This window comes from Brachyistius frenatus, unplaced genomic scaffold (assembly GCF_029030835.1).
Source record: "Brachyistius frenatus isolate BFR_SWC_R1_liver_20210118 unplaced genomic scaffold, ASM2903083v1 Contig_1, whole genome shotgun sequence".
Classification (NCBI taxonomy): Eukaryota; Metazoa; Chordata; class Actinopteri; family Embiotocidae; genus Brachyistius; species Brachyistius frenatus.
In genome coordinates, this window is record NW_027210600.1 from 6,629,636 (window position 1) to 6,641,844 (window position 12,209).

Below are 12,209 nucleotides of genomic sequence, written 5' to 3' on the forward strand. Positions count from 1 at the left end.
CAATCTCCAGGTCCTCCTTTTCACATGAAGTGTTATCAGGCAAGAATCTCAAGTTGCTCTCAATGGCAGGCGAGCACCTTGCATGGCAGCTCTCTCGCCACTGGTGCGTGAATGGATGAATGCGAGGCAAATTGTAAAACGCTTTGAGATTGCTAAGGTGAAAAAGTGTTCAATAAGTGCATACCATTTAAGTCATGTAAGCTTACTTATGTAACATATCTTCAATAAAACTAGAGCAATAAGACAATGCTGAAAGTGGACTTAAAATATCTTGCTGAAAGAGTTGACCACCCGCCTTATTCAAATGTTTGGTGTGCCGTAAAACACAAGTTGTTTCAGGTGCATGGCTTCCATTTTCTTTAAAACCTTCTGAAAGTGAAATGACACCCGAGGCAACAGCATCAAAGACAAATGAGAAAGGAAGAGGACATCTAAAAGTCTGATAAAAAAAATAAAAAAAAATAAAAAAATGTGTTTTCCCCTTTCAGTAGGTGTGAAATTCGTGCAGAAAGATCAGCTGTCTTGTACTATTATTTTTAAAAAAAACTTCTGTGCCCAATGAGTCATGCTGTGAAACTTACATATGCAGTCAAACAGCCTGTGCATGCTCTCCCAGCTGTGAGCTGTTTCTGGAGGTGACCACAGCATCAAGGTGTCCTTCAGTGACATCTGTAGGCAATAATAGGAAAATGCAATATAGTTTCTGCATTTAACCTGTTCTCAGTGATGTAACAGGAGAAAACAAGTGCTATATTTATGTATTTATGAAGAAACAGGAACCTTGGGCGATACAGTTAGTCGGTGTTGTGTTTGCTACGGCTACGTTTGGTGCCATCTGTGCCTTTCAAGATTATAACAGGTGTTGTAAGGCTAACTGAATATAGCCCACTTGTACATTTATTTAGAGTCGGCAATGAGTCACATGGAAAGTCAGCATTTAATAGCAGTACAAAAATCTCTCCAGGAACCGTGTCTACAAAACACACGGTCAACTGTTTGATTGGAACTATTTTATTTCGTGGAAAGTCAACAGAACAGAAGGAATAGTGATATAGTGTTTTTCAACGATGTCATCATGAACAAACAAAGTGCATGACGCCTCACTGACTGACCAACATTGCCATCTCTAGAGCCATGCAATAAAAGTTATGCATATCATGCAAAACAAGAGGGCAAGGCAGAGCAACATACTCCTATTGCTGTTACAATACAGCCACAGATCATGAGAGCCTGCATGACCTAGCAGTTAGGTAGAAGGGGGTCAAAACAAGTCAAGAAAATGTTGATGAGGAAATGGATGAATGCTTAAAGTGTGTAGCACGTTTACATGTTAGTACCATAGACTATTTATAGAAGGGTGAGTACAAGAGAATTCGACAGGATGTTTGTGTCAAATCGCACACTGTTGTTGTGCACATACCAGAAGTGGTGACGGCAACATTTTAGCCGGCGCTACAAAATGTCCCCTGTTTAGTTTTTATGAATTTCAAAGCTTTCTTAAAATTAATTAGCTCATTCATGAAAACTAAAAAAAGAGTGGTCTGACATTAATGAATCTAGCCTACATCTGTGGATTAATTGTTTAGCTGCAATGATTATACAGCATTTTCTTTTTTCTGTCTTGCAATATAACTCTTTTGATGTTCAGTTTTTTTTTAACCATTATGACTACTCTAAAATACTGTAAATACTAAACAGCAATAGCCTTGGTGTTAAGCTCCCATCATGGTTTTGCCTTTTACTTTGTTGGGTTTCCTGTTTTACTTTGAAATCACTCACCTGTGTCTGTTTTACTTTACTTCCTGCTCCCGTGTTTTGGTTTGGTTTTTTTTCTCGCCAGTTCTTGAGCTCACCTGTCTTGTTTTCCCAGTCAGGTCGTCTCATCTCCTCTTGAGTTCACTGTTCTCCTGTGTATTACTCTCCAAGTATAACTACTCCCCGAGTTGTTGCCTTGCACCCTGAGTTTTCTCGGGATCATTTAAAGTCAATTAAAAAAAAAAATTAAACAAATTCAGCTCTGTTCTTTTATAAATTTAATTTGTTTCACTCAAACCTGAACAGGATGTCACTGCTCTGAAATGTTATAAAATTTAAACAAAATTGTTCACATAAAATATTTTTAAAGTAACACAAAAGCCCCCATAATTGTTTTTTTTATTTTTTGTTTGAAAAAAACAAACATTTTAAAGAAGTATACAGCTCAAACTTCAGCACAAGTGGTCTGCACACAAGATCAGTTTCAGACAGCTTAGTTAAAAATTCATCTGAATCAGTTCAAAGATGATGTCAGATTGTCCGTTTCCATGGCATCCTTTTTGTCTTCCACGCTGCTGTCTTCAGATGCTGCTTTATCACTTTTGTAAACAAAGAGAGATTGTGGTGGCAAATATTAATGCTTTTTGCAGGATTACAACAGCCAAAACATTTTAAGATAATTGAAAATACATATTATTATTATTACAGAAATTTAATGAAATCTATAATTACAGCTGTCCCAATGAATGAATCAATGGGGGTTTCCTGTGGTATAATAATGTATAAATATTATCCTCATCATCAACATCCACAATGATAAGATGACATTCAGCTTAGTTGCCATCATTTAAAATTGAGGACTGGCATGAGGTTGCTGACCATGATAATACAAAACAATGCACATACATAAACAGAAGTTAAAATATCAAATGTAATGCTGGCCTCAGAACGCCGGATTGACCCGATCTTATCTCTCTCAAAACATGAATCTTTATCTAATTAAATTCAGTGATGAACACAGAAAAAGACGTTTTACTTTGTTCCTTCAAACTTCTTCATCCTGTAGGAGTCGCTTTTCTTCATCAGATGCAGAAGGACCATGTCACACAAAAAAACTCCCTGTTGAGTGAAGTTTTATTCAGTTCTGTGACCCTCACAACAAAATACTAAAGAAAAATCCTTTGCAATTCTTTTAAGACATTTATTTTACAAATCATTAATGATACTTACACCACCCATCAGACCCAGTACTGAACCAATCTTGGTAGCTGTTGGGATAATGTTGAACTTTCCAGCCTATATGAATGACAGCAGAAACACCAGAAATGTGTTTTTTTTTATATAGTATGTTTTATTAAAATGCCTATGAATGGGGTTTGATGTGGATTTTACATTAGCTTCAAAAAGAGGCCTATGTGTAGATGTTACCAAGAGCGCTCTGTCAAATCTTTCCTCATACATACTCCTCCAAAAACAAAGTTGTGACTCAAAGACAACTATCCATATCCTGTTAAACAAGAACCTGCCAACATTTTTCAGTTTGTTATTGTCTCTTAAGTTGCTTTTATCACTTGAATTATTTCACATTGTAATTCTTTGACAGTGTTTTTATACATTCACCCTGCACAATGCATTTTTCCTACCTTTCCGTGCACCATGATGTTAAATCGGACACCGTAGACTTTATACAGAGATCGATAGCTTTCCCCAGCGGCCTTTTCAAAATATCTTGTGTATCTGTTAGTGGGGGGGGATATATATATATATATATGGAGATATGAGATAACAAGGGAATTGTAGTCTTTAAGTAGTTTATGAAAGTTAATAACTTTCTAAAATTTTCCACTTTCAAATAATTTGCTGTGAATTGTAAATAATAAAATCCAAACAAAGACAGTGTGTACACTGAGAATAACCTGAAGTTAAATCCTGCTGCAATGCTGCGGTTTGAGTCACTGACGTCCAGGCGAGTGAAGTGGTACTGCGGATGGCAGTTCGAGTAACCTTTGTCGAGGTCACAGTCCCACTCTATCACGATGCCGATGGAGCCGCCCTGGAAAACAGGCATAATTTGACTGCATTGTTCTCCAGATTTTTTTTTTTTCTAGCACTTTTTCAGCATTTTCTAATTCACTCAGTGCCTTTGTAATGTGATCCTCGGGGGATGTTTCCTCATCGATGTGGAAAATTTAATGTGGTGCAAATGTGTCTAAAAAATGAGAAATTAAGTCAACTGATGTGTCGCCTGAGAACTGCCTTGTAAATTAAAAACCCACCTTGTTTGTCATAATCCCATAAAAATCAAACATTATCTGTTCATTAATAGGAAACACGGCAAATCTCTTTCAGTCGGATACTGTTCTTGACAAATTTTATTTAACTGTTGTTTCTAAATTATTCTCAAGAATCAGTAAGATGTGAATATTAAAATAATAAACTTAAAAACAAAAAACTCATCATATATTTGTTTTAATGATTAAAAAATGTCAGCTGCTTTGCCTTTGAAAGGACAAGTTCACATTATTTGCTATCACCACTTTTGACTGACTGATGTAGATATTGCACTGATGTTACCTGGCATGTTGCTTGTTTTGATTGAAATACCTACATAGATCAAAATAACAACAACAAAAAAATCCCAGGAGACATAAATTTGGTCATCTCTATAATCTTGTGACTCATGATACTGGGATTGGATTCTGTGTACGGCTCAGCGTTTGTTACTTGGCATGCTGTGATTTTCAAATCAGCGAAAGTAAAGTTCAAAGTTGTGTTGTGTAAAGTTGACAATAATCGGTTGGAAAGTGTCATAAGAACTAACCGAGGTGGCCATGTCCTGGAAGTTGTATCCAGCTCGCCTGGTGATGTCTCCCAGGCGAAAGATGGGGCAGTAGGGGAAACGCTCCTCGTCATATTTACACTTCTTCAAATAGAAGTCATCACTTGTTTGGTGAACATTGGACCTCAGAGTATAAAAACACAGTGTATGTACAGTGTGCACTGCTTTTTGTACACAGCAGTTAACCAAACATAGAGAAGTTCTGAATGTTGAGGAATCACAACTTACTTTGAAAATGTGAATTTGGGAAAATGGATGAAATTCTTGATGTAGATGGTGAAGTTTTCTGCATTTGTCAGCAGAGACCCTCTGTAAAAAAAAATACATGAATATGTAAGGAAATAATTAGCACATTTTGAGGACTGATCAAGATATCAATACTTTCTCATAGTAAAGGGGTGAAAACTATAGTGTCTATTGGTGGAACCAGTGCGGTGAATTGTGGTAGGACAACTGAGTGGACAATGGCACACAGATTAACAGATATGACGTTATGTTATGATATGATGTCTGCTCTTTGCTCGGCTGAGCGTGGGACTTCAGGACTTGAAGTTATAAGGGCTAAAGAGTGGTTTTGGCTCAGTAGATTTATGGGGACACAGCCTGATAGCCACTACAGGACTGAGGCTAAAACATCATTTTATGAAAATACTTGCTGCACTTTTGGCATATTTTTTGAATTAAATTAGAACACTTGCTTTTATTTGGTCTCTTGAATAACATTAGGCCTCATTACATGAATTAAACCATGACTTCAAGCTGCAAGAGTTGTTCAACCCATAGAATAGACAAGTGTCATTGCTTAATTTTGTCTATAAGTCACACTGTCATCATATTGGAAAATCATTTTTTTCTGCCACCATACAGTTGAACATGTTTTCAACAGGGTTCCTTCTGTTTTAAATATTTATAGTACAGTGCAAAGGCACTGTAGTTTAAGTGTTTAAATTCGTATCCACCCTTCAATGCAGGAAAGAGTCTGATTACTCTAAGATCCATTCTGCAGCGTAAAAACAACTCCAAACGTACAGCCAGAGTCATAGCAAACTATCTTCTGTGGCAATGACAGAACAAGGAGTCCTACAACATGCGAGATGCTCGGAACAATCCTCGGAACCTGCACAAACATTTAGCAGATTACAGATGTGTAGAAATAAGCATAACAACCGCACTTCATGTGCAAGGTTTATCCAAATGTTTGCATGTAAGCGCAAATTGAAATCAAGATCAAGAATGATTCATTTCCTATTTTTTATTCTTGTCGGCAAAACTCATGTGACCATATTGCTCCTTACTTGGGTCTGAATTCTCTTTCAATGGGACACCAGCCGAAGATTTCACAGGTACCAGTGGCGTTTTCATCCTTTCTTAAGCAGCGGCCACTCGTGCTTCCTTTAAAAGTTAAGCACAATGAGACAGACACAAGTTATAGATCTCACACTAACATGTGAAAATACTTTAGTGTATCTACATCAAGTATACTGTACGTACATTAGTTCAAGTTTTAGACCCAAGCCATATTTCAGAAAGACACTAGGCCAGGCAACTTAAAAGGAATTTAAAATCAGTGTTGTTTGTTTCTTACCATGACCAGCGAGCACCATCCTTCCCTTTTTACAGTCCTCATCGCTTCTGCAGTGGCCATCCAGCACTTTGGGGCTCTGAGAACAAATGACAGAAGTTCAAGAAACACTAAAACCATAACGAACCTTTTTGTCTTTTTGCAAGTCACAAATGAAGAACGGATGAAAAGCAGTTAACTTAATTCATGAGGCAAATGTGATGCAGTGATTTTAAGAGCTGTTGCACAAGTCACAATAGTGAGTATTGTGAATTTCATTTCTCTTAAAGTTTGGCATAATAGCAAAATACTCACATTGAGGCAAAATTCTAGGATCAATCAAATTTATGATATCTCACATCAAAATAATAAGATTATTTTAAATTAAAACTTTTATAGTCAAATAATCAGGTCATCTTACACTATATTTGAAATAATGGGGTCCTGTTTTTATCCAAGAATGCATTCAAATAAAAGTAAGAGGTTTCTGTTTTCTGGCAGCTTTACTGATATGAATGTTTTTGCAATGGTTCAGAAACTCTTCTTAAAATCTGTTTTAGTGACTCACAGCACTGGAAGGCTCCCTCTCAAGTGTTGCAGCCTTTCAGAAGCAGGCGCACGGCACTCGGTGGGAGGTGAGATGTATAGAAGAGCAGCTTTTTGTGTCTAATGTGCAGCGCTATTCTGCTTGGCCGCTGACACTGAGGCAGGCATCCAAGAGAGTTTACATACCAGGAACCCTCTGTAAATGTGTGGCTGAAGATTTAGCTGAGAGAAATGATAAACGGTGCTACTGACACGTACACACACACACACACACACACACACACACACACACACACACACACACACACACACACACACACACACACACACACACACACACACACACACACACAGGAAGATGAAGGCGGTGTTGCCACTGTTGAAAGTTAAAAAAAAAAAAAAAGGTGTTATGACTAAGCACTGTGAAGAAAACACAGACTAGTGTCCCTCTGGCTGTGATGGCTGTGCCGCCCTACGAATGCAGGAGAGGAACTTCAGATCGGACATATTCTATCTTACCGTCTGTTTCTCTGCTCATTGAGCACAAAATGTTAATGATGCACTACTTTCTAAATTTCAGAGGGACTTTAGGGGGTTAATGCAGTGCTTTACTGTCTATACTCAAAACCCCACTATGACTAAGTGTGTAAGTGGGACACTTATTAGATGTCATTTAATAATTTATTTAAACATTTTATAAAATATGTGTCTTCTTTAAATTGGTACTTTAAGCAGTAAACTGATTTGATCTGGCTCAGGTAACCTTTTATCAAGAGAAATGTTTGTCGCTATAGTTACCGGAAATGACAAAATATCCAACAAGGCAACATAATTTGATTTTATACACTTTATTAATCCCCGAGGGGAAATTTCTTCACTACAGCAGGGGGGCTTTCAGGGGGGAGCTGCTGCAGCAGGCTGCCACTAGCGCAGCGCCGGGTAACCTGACCTGAGGTGCATGTTTTTGGATGATGGGAGGAAGCCGGAGAGAACCCACGCAAGCACAGGGAGAACATGCAAACTCCGCACAGAAAGGCCCAGGGCCGGATTTGAACCCGGAACCTTTTTTTGCTGTGAGGTGACAGTGCTAACCACTGCACCACCGTGCCGCCCCAAGTAAAAATAAAAGTAAAAAACGTGAAAAGTTAAGAGTTCGTGTATTTTTATCTTTGAAATACAGCTCAAAAAGTGGAGCTTAAATGAAATAACTATAAAATAAACACAAACTGCGATCCAAGTGGAGTTTTGCATAGAGACACGGTGTCTAAACAACCCACCATGCCCTCTAGCGAGTTTACTCTTACAAGTGACTACTAGTATCCTTCTGTCAAACAAAATACAAAGTTGTGTGAAGTCTGCTGCCTCCTTTTGACAACTGATTGACAGTTGCAGGAAAACAGTGAGCAAAAATTAACTTTTTCACTCTCAGTCCTGAATACAGAAAACAGAAACCCTTATTTGCCCTAAGGAGCAAACAAAGTTAAGTCCTTAAGCAACCACACTCATAATACCAGAGAAGAATTGAGAGAGTTTGTGTGTGTAACTGTATTGTGGTGAAAGTTTCTTTGGACCAGTATCTGTCACATGACCTCCAATTCCAACTAAGGACACAACAATAGCACACCAAAATCACTGTGTGATGCAACACGTCCTCACATCGAAATGACAATATAGATCTAAATCAACATATAGGACAGGGACAGGCGTACCAGACCTTTGTCGTCATGGCAACAGTAATGACAAGTGATTGACGTTGTGGGATCGGCACCAGAACTACTCGGTTTGGTTTGGGAAAAGATCGCTGGGTTAAAATAAGTACGTTTGTTAGGTTTGTTGCATAACTTATGTTGTGAATGTGATGATGTAAATACGTTACGTAAGTTAACATGTGTAGAAGTTAAAATAAGTAAACTTTGACTCCTTTTTTCGTACGTGACACAAACCACAATCTCCTGGGTTAAAATCAACAAACATCAAGACGAGTCAACGTACACTTATTTTAACGTACTTGCTGAAGTTGAGATGAAGTCAGTTAAAGTCGAAAGTTAAAATAAGTCAGCGGAGACTTTATGTCAAGTTAATAAGTCAAGTCAACATTGACTTATTTGAACTTAAAATAAGTCAATGTTGACTTTTGAAACAACCGTTTCTGGGAGGAAGAAGAGTTTGATCCCTCCAACCACCCAAACCTCCTCCCTTCGTGGACTTTGTCACTCTTTATAGTACGTCACCTAGCTTCCTCCTTTGCTCCTGTCATAATTACCATGACCAATAGAGGTCACCTACATAAATATTGGTCTTTTTAAACCCTTTTTAAACCCTTTATACAATCGACCAGTGTTGTTATTGTAAGGTGCTGTCTGTTAGGAAAAATAGTAACTCATTGTCAGTGTGTAAATTAAGTTACTGCTATGTGTGTAAAGTTTCCGTTAGTCTATGCATAAAACTTTAGATGAAATGTCTCGTACTGCATGCACATTCCACGAGTTCCTCTCTTGCAGTATATGGCCCCTCGGGGGAGTAAGAACTCGTTTATCTAGTTTAGCACACACATAGGTTAAAAGCAAACATACCCATATAGGATGCAAAGAGCATTGAACCCCTACACACTCACGTTGCACAACATGTGACCTTATCTATGGGAATGTAATCAAATGCTGTTTTATAACCCCATGTATGCAATAAAAGGAGCAAAGAGGGAAGTCTGTGTTGGAGTTGGCTGATGCCAGGTGAAGAGCTTACAACTCTAAGACCCTGCACGGACTTCCCTTGCTGCAAGTAAAACTCAGATTTGGGTCCAAGCCTTGTTTTTGTCTGACTGTGGGTTTGATTCTTATTCTATCAGCGCTATGTTATAGTTCTGAACCTAACACTGTCGAGCTGTGTTATGTGTAGCACACTTAATAATCACCAAAACATTACGACTGCAATTCATCATATATGAAAATAATGATTAGCAATGATCAAACATATCATTCATGTTGACTGCTCCTGTTGCAGTCAGCTGTGTGACAGGATATATTCATATATAGACATATAGTCAGTTGTAATTTACATGTAAATCATAAATCCATATATTCTTACCTCAGCACAATGTCCCAGCTTCTGGTTTGGCGTCTCTAAGAAATTGGTTACAATAAAGAGAACAGCTTCACCCTGTATGTAGAGAAAACAGTGTAAATTGGTCGTTATAGTGAAATCATGACATTATGACTCCTGTGCTGCCTTCCTCATTTCCTCCTCAGCTTCCTCAGTATGTTCCACCTCAGGCCGTCACCTGATGCCACTCCTGCATGCAGACCTGTCGTGAGTATTTGAAAACGTAAAACTTTTTCTGACTCTCTGTCACATTATATTTGAAACAGAATAATGGATACTATATTAAAGTTTTATAGCCTCAGCTTTAACTTGAGTAAGGCCGTTTTAATAAAGAACTGTGGGTGATATACCCCTTTAAACGAAGTCCTGATTGATGCTCACAAACTTCGAGATTATTGATTATCAGGACTTGCTTTGCAGTCATTTTTGCTTTTTTTTTTGTTTCAATATTATCCTCTTCATTGCATTTTCACATTTACTCCTAATATTGACTAAACGGCAACTCTCAATCCATTGTAAACCACATGAGCTCTGTGCATGAAGCAGCTGTGTGTCATTTAAATGACATACTGCGTTCTTTCTTTTTTTTTAACTGCCTGCCCATTTGTTTACATCCAGCGAGTCTGTTGACAACTTTTATCCAGAAAACACACCTTTGAAGGAATATTCTCACATTTTGGGAAACAAGCTGAGTTGTGCTGTGGTTGAATTGTTTTCACCTGTGGTGGGATGACATAGTCCTCCGGTTCCCACACCATCAGTCCAGACTCAGAGGTGTTGGACACCGAGACTCCCTTCACTTTGGTTGTCACAGAACTCTGGATGGCCTCATCTGTCTCCTGGTAGCCTTTCTTGATTACAAAAACCCACCTTCGTGTGAAAGCAGAAATAAAATCAACAGTATTCTCAACTATACATATATAAAATTCTTACATTGACTGTATTTTATAGGCTACCTGTTGCAATTGTCATTTATTATTGAGCATTTTGTGACTTCCGTTCCGGAAAGTTGCAACCAAATAAAATTTGTTTAAAAGATTAGGCTTACTAGCTTTTGTTAAATGGGTGTTAAAGCTACAGGGCAGCCCTCAACATCAAAAGAAACTTCTTGTGACAAAAAAAAAAAAAAAAAAAAACAGGCTTCGGCATATAAAGAATGTTTAATTTACCTATATTATTCTAAATTAGCCTCCAACCTCCATATATCTTCAATGGGCCTTGTTGGAGTCATTAAATTTCCACCATTACTCTTAATATTTCTAATAACATATAACTAACAGTACTCTAAGGAATAAACTGCTCACCAACAATTTCTATAGTATTATTTAGAATATTTGCTCTGTGTTCTGTTGTTTTCAAGGTTTTATTTTAAGTATTTTCCATTAAAGCTATAGATTGAGGTAATAGCACAATCGTTTACTTACCCTATAAGGTAACCAATGATACATATCTGAAAAAGTCTGTACAAAACTCCAAGTTTTTTATTCTCTGCAACAAGATATTTTTCCGTTTTGTAGTTGAATAAAGATAAAAAACTTTGTTTCAAGAAGCACCCAGCCATCAGGCATCTGTGAGTGAACAGTTTGATATCACTGGTCCACACCCACACAGACGGTCAAAGGGAAGTTTCTTATCACGGTAAACAGCCTGAGGAATACAATCACATGCTGTTTTATAACCCCATGTATACAATAAAAGGAGCAAAGAGGGAAGTCTGTGTTGGAGTTGGCTGATGCCAGGTGAAGAGCTTACAACTCTAAGACCTGCACGGACTTCCCTTGCTGCAAGTAAAACTCAAGCCTTGTGTTTGTCTGACTGTGGGTTTGATTCTTATTCTATCAGCGCTATGTTATAGTTCTGAACCTAACACTGCTCAGTAGGATCCTCCAACCCCTCCCACCCTGGTGCACTGGTGCCTCAACAACATCAACACAGTATCCACTTAGCACTTTCAAAATTATACTACCAATTTAATAACCTATTATTGATCCCAGTGGAGGAGCACAAGCCTAAATCGTCCTGCTTAATTATTTACTTTTCACTCTTGCATTTAATAGCAATACTGAACAAGAAAATGTCAGTAAATAAGGATTTCTGCTCAGAGGTAATGACAGATTAGCTGGCCAACACTGCTGATTATTTAATTTAAGTGAAGAAAGTTGACATCTCAACATACAGTATGTCATGTGAAAAAGTAAGAACATCTCATGGTAATTATGGACTCGAAGCAAACATTTAATCCTCTTTGAAACATTGCATATTCATAAAGGGGGTATACTCAAACAAATGATGTAATTTAAACAAATTTAAAAACAACACAGATCAGTCACCTAGATATTTTGTATGTTTTGACCTGTTGTATTTCCTGTTTTATTTTGAAGTGTTCACCTGTCATGTCATTTCAGTTCC

The 12,209-nt window shown here is 37.8% G+C and overlaps 1 protein-coding gene across 1 annotated transcript; it reads right to left on the minus strand.

The window, feature by feature from the left end:
• Positions 1-2,269: 2,269 nt before the first annotated feature.
• LOC138616448 (P2X purinoceptor 5-like) lies at positions 2,270-11,361 on the minus strand. Its single transcript, XM_069690753.1, has 12 exons — positions 11,225-11,361; positions 10,520-10,670; positions 9,786-9,857; positions 6,180-6,255; positions 5,890-5,986; positions 4,823-4,903; positions 4,577-4,718; positions 3,672-3,808; positions 3,399-3,492; positions 2,986-3,051; positions 2,792-2,874; positions 2,270-2,354 (listed from the first exon to the last, which is right to left on the minus strand). The coding sequence occupies exons 1-12, from the start codon at positions 11,359-11,361 to the stop codon at positions 2,270-2,272; spliced, it is 1,221 nt and encodes a 406-aa protein (XP_069546854.1).
• Between the last annotated feature and the right edge of the window lie 848 nt (positions 11,362-12,209).

Coding starts and splice junctions, on each gene's coding strand:
- LOC138616448 (XM_069690753.1), bottom strand. CDS start 11,361: ATGGCTGGGTGCTTCTTGAAACAAAGTTTTTTATCTTTATTCAACTAC. Junction 4,719..4,822: donor CCCAAATTCACATTTTCAAA/GTAAGTTGTGAT, acceptor TTATACTCTGAG/GTCCAATGTTCACCAAACAA. Junction 3,052..3,398: donor ACATCATGGTGCACGGAAAG/GTAGGAAAAATG, acceptor TCATTCATATAG/GCTGGAAAGTTCAACATTAT.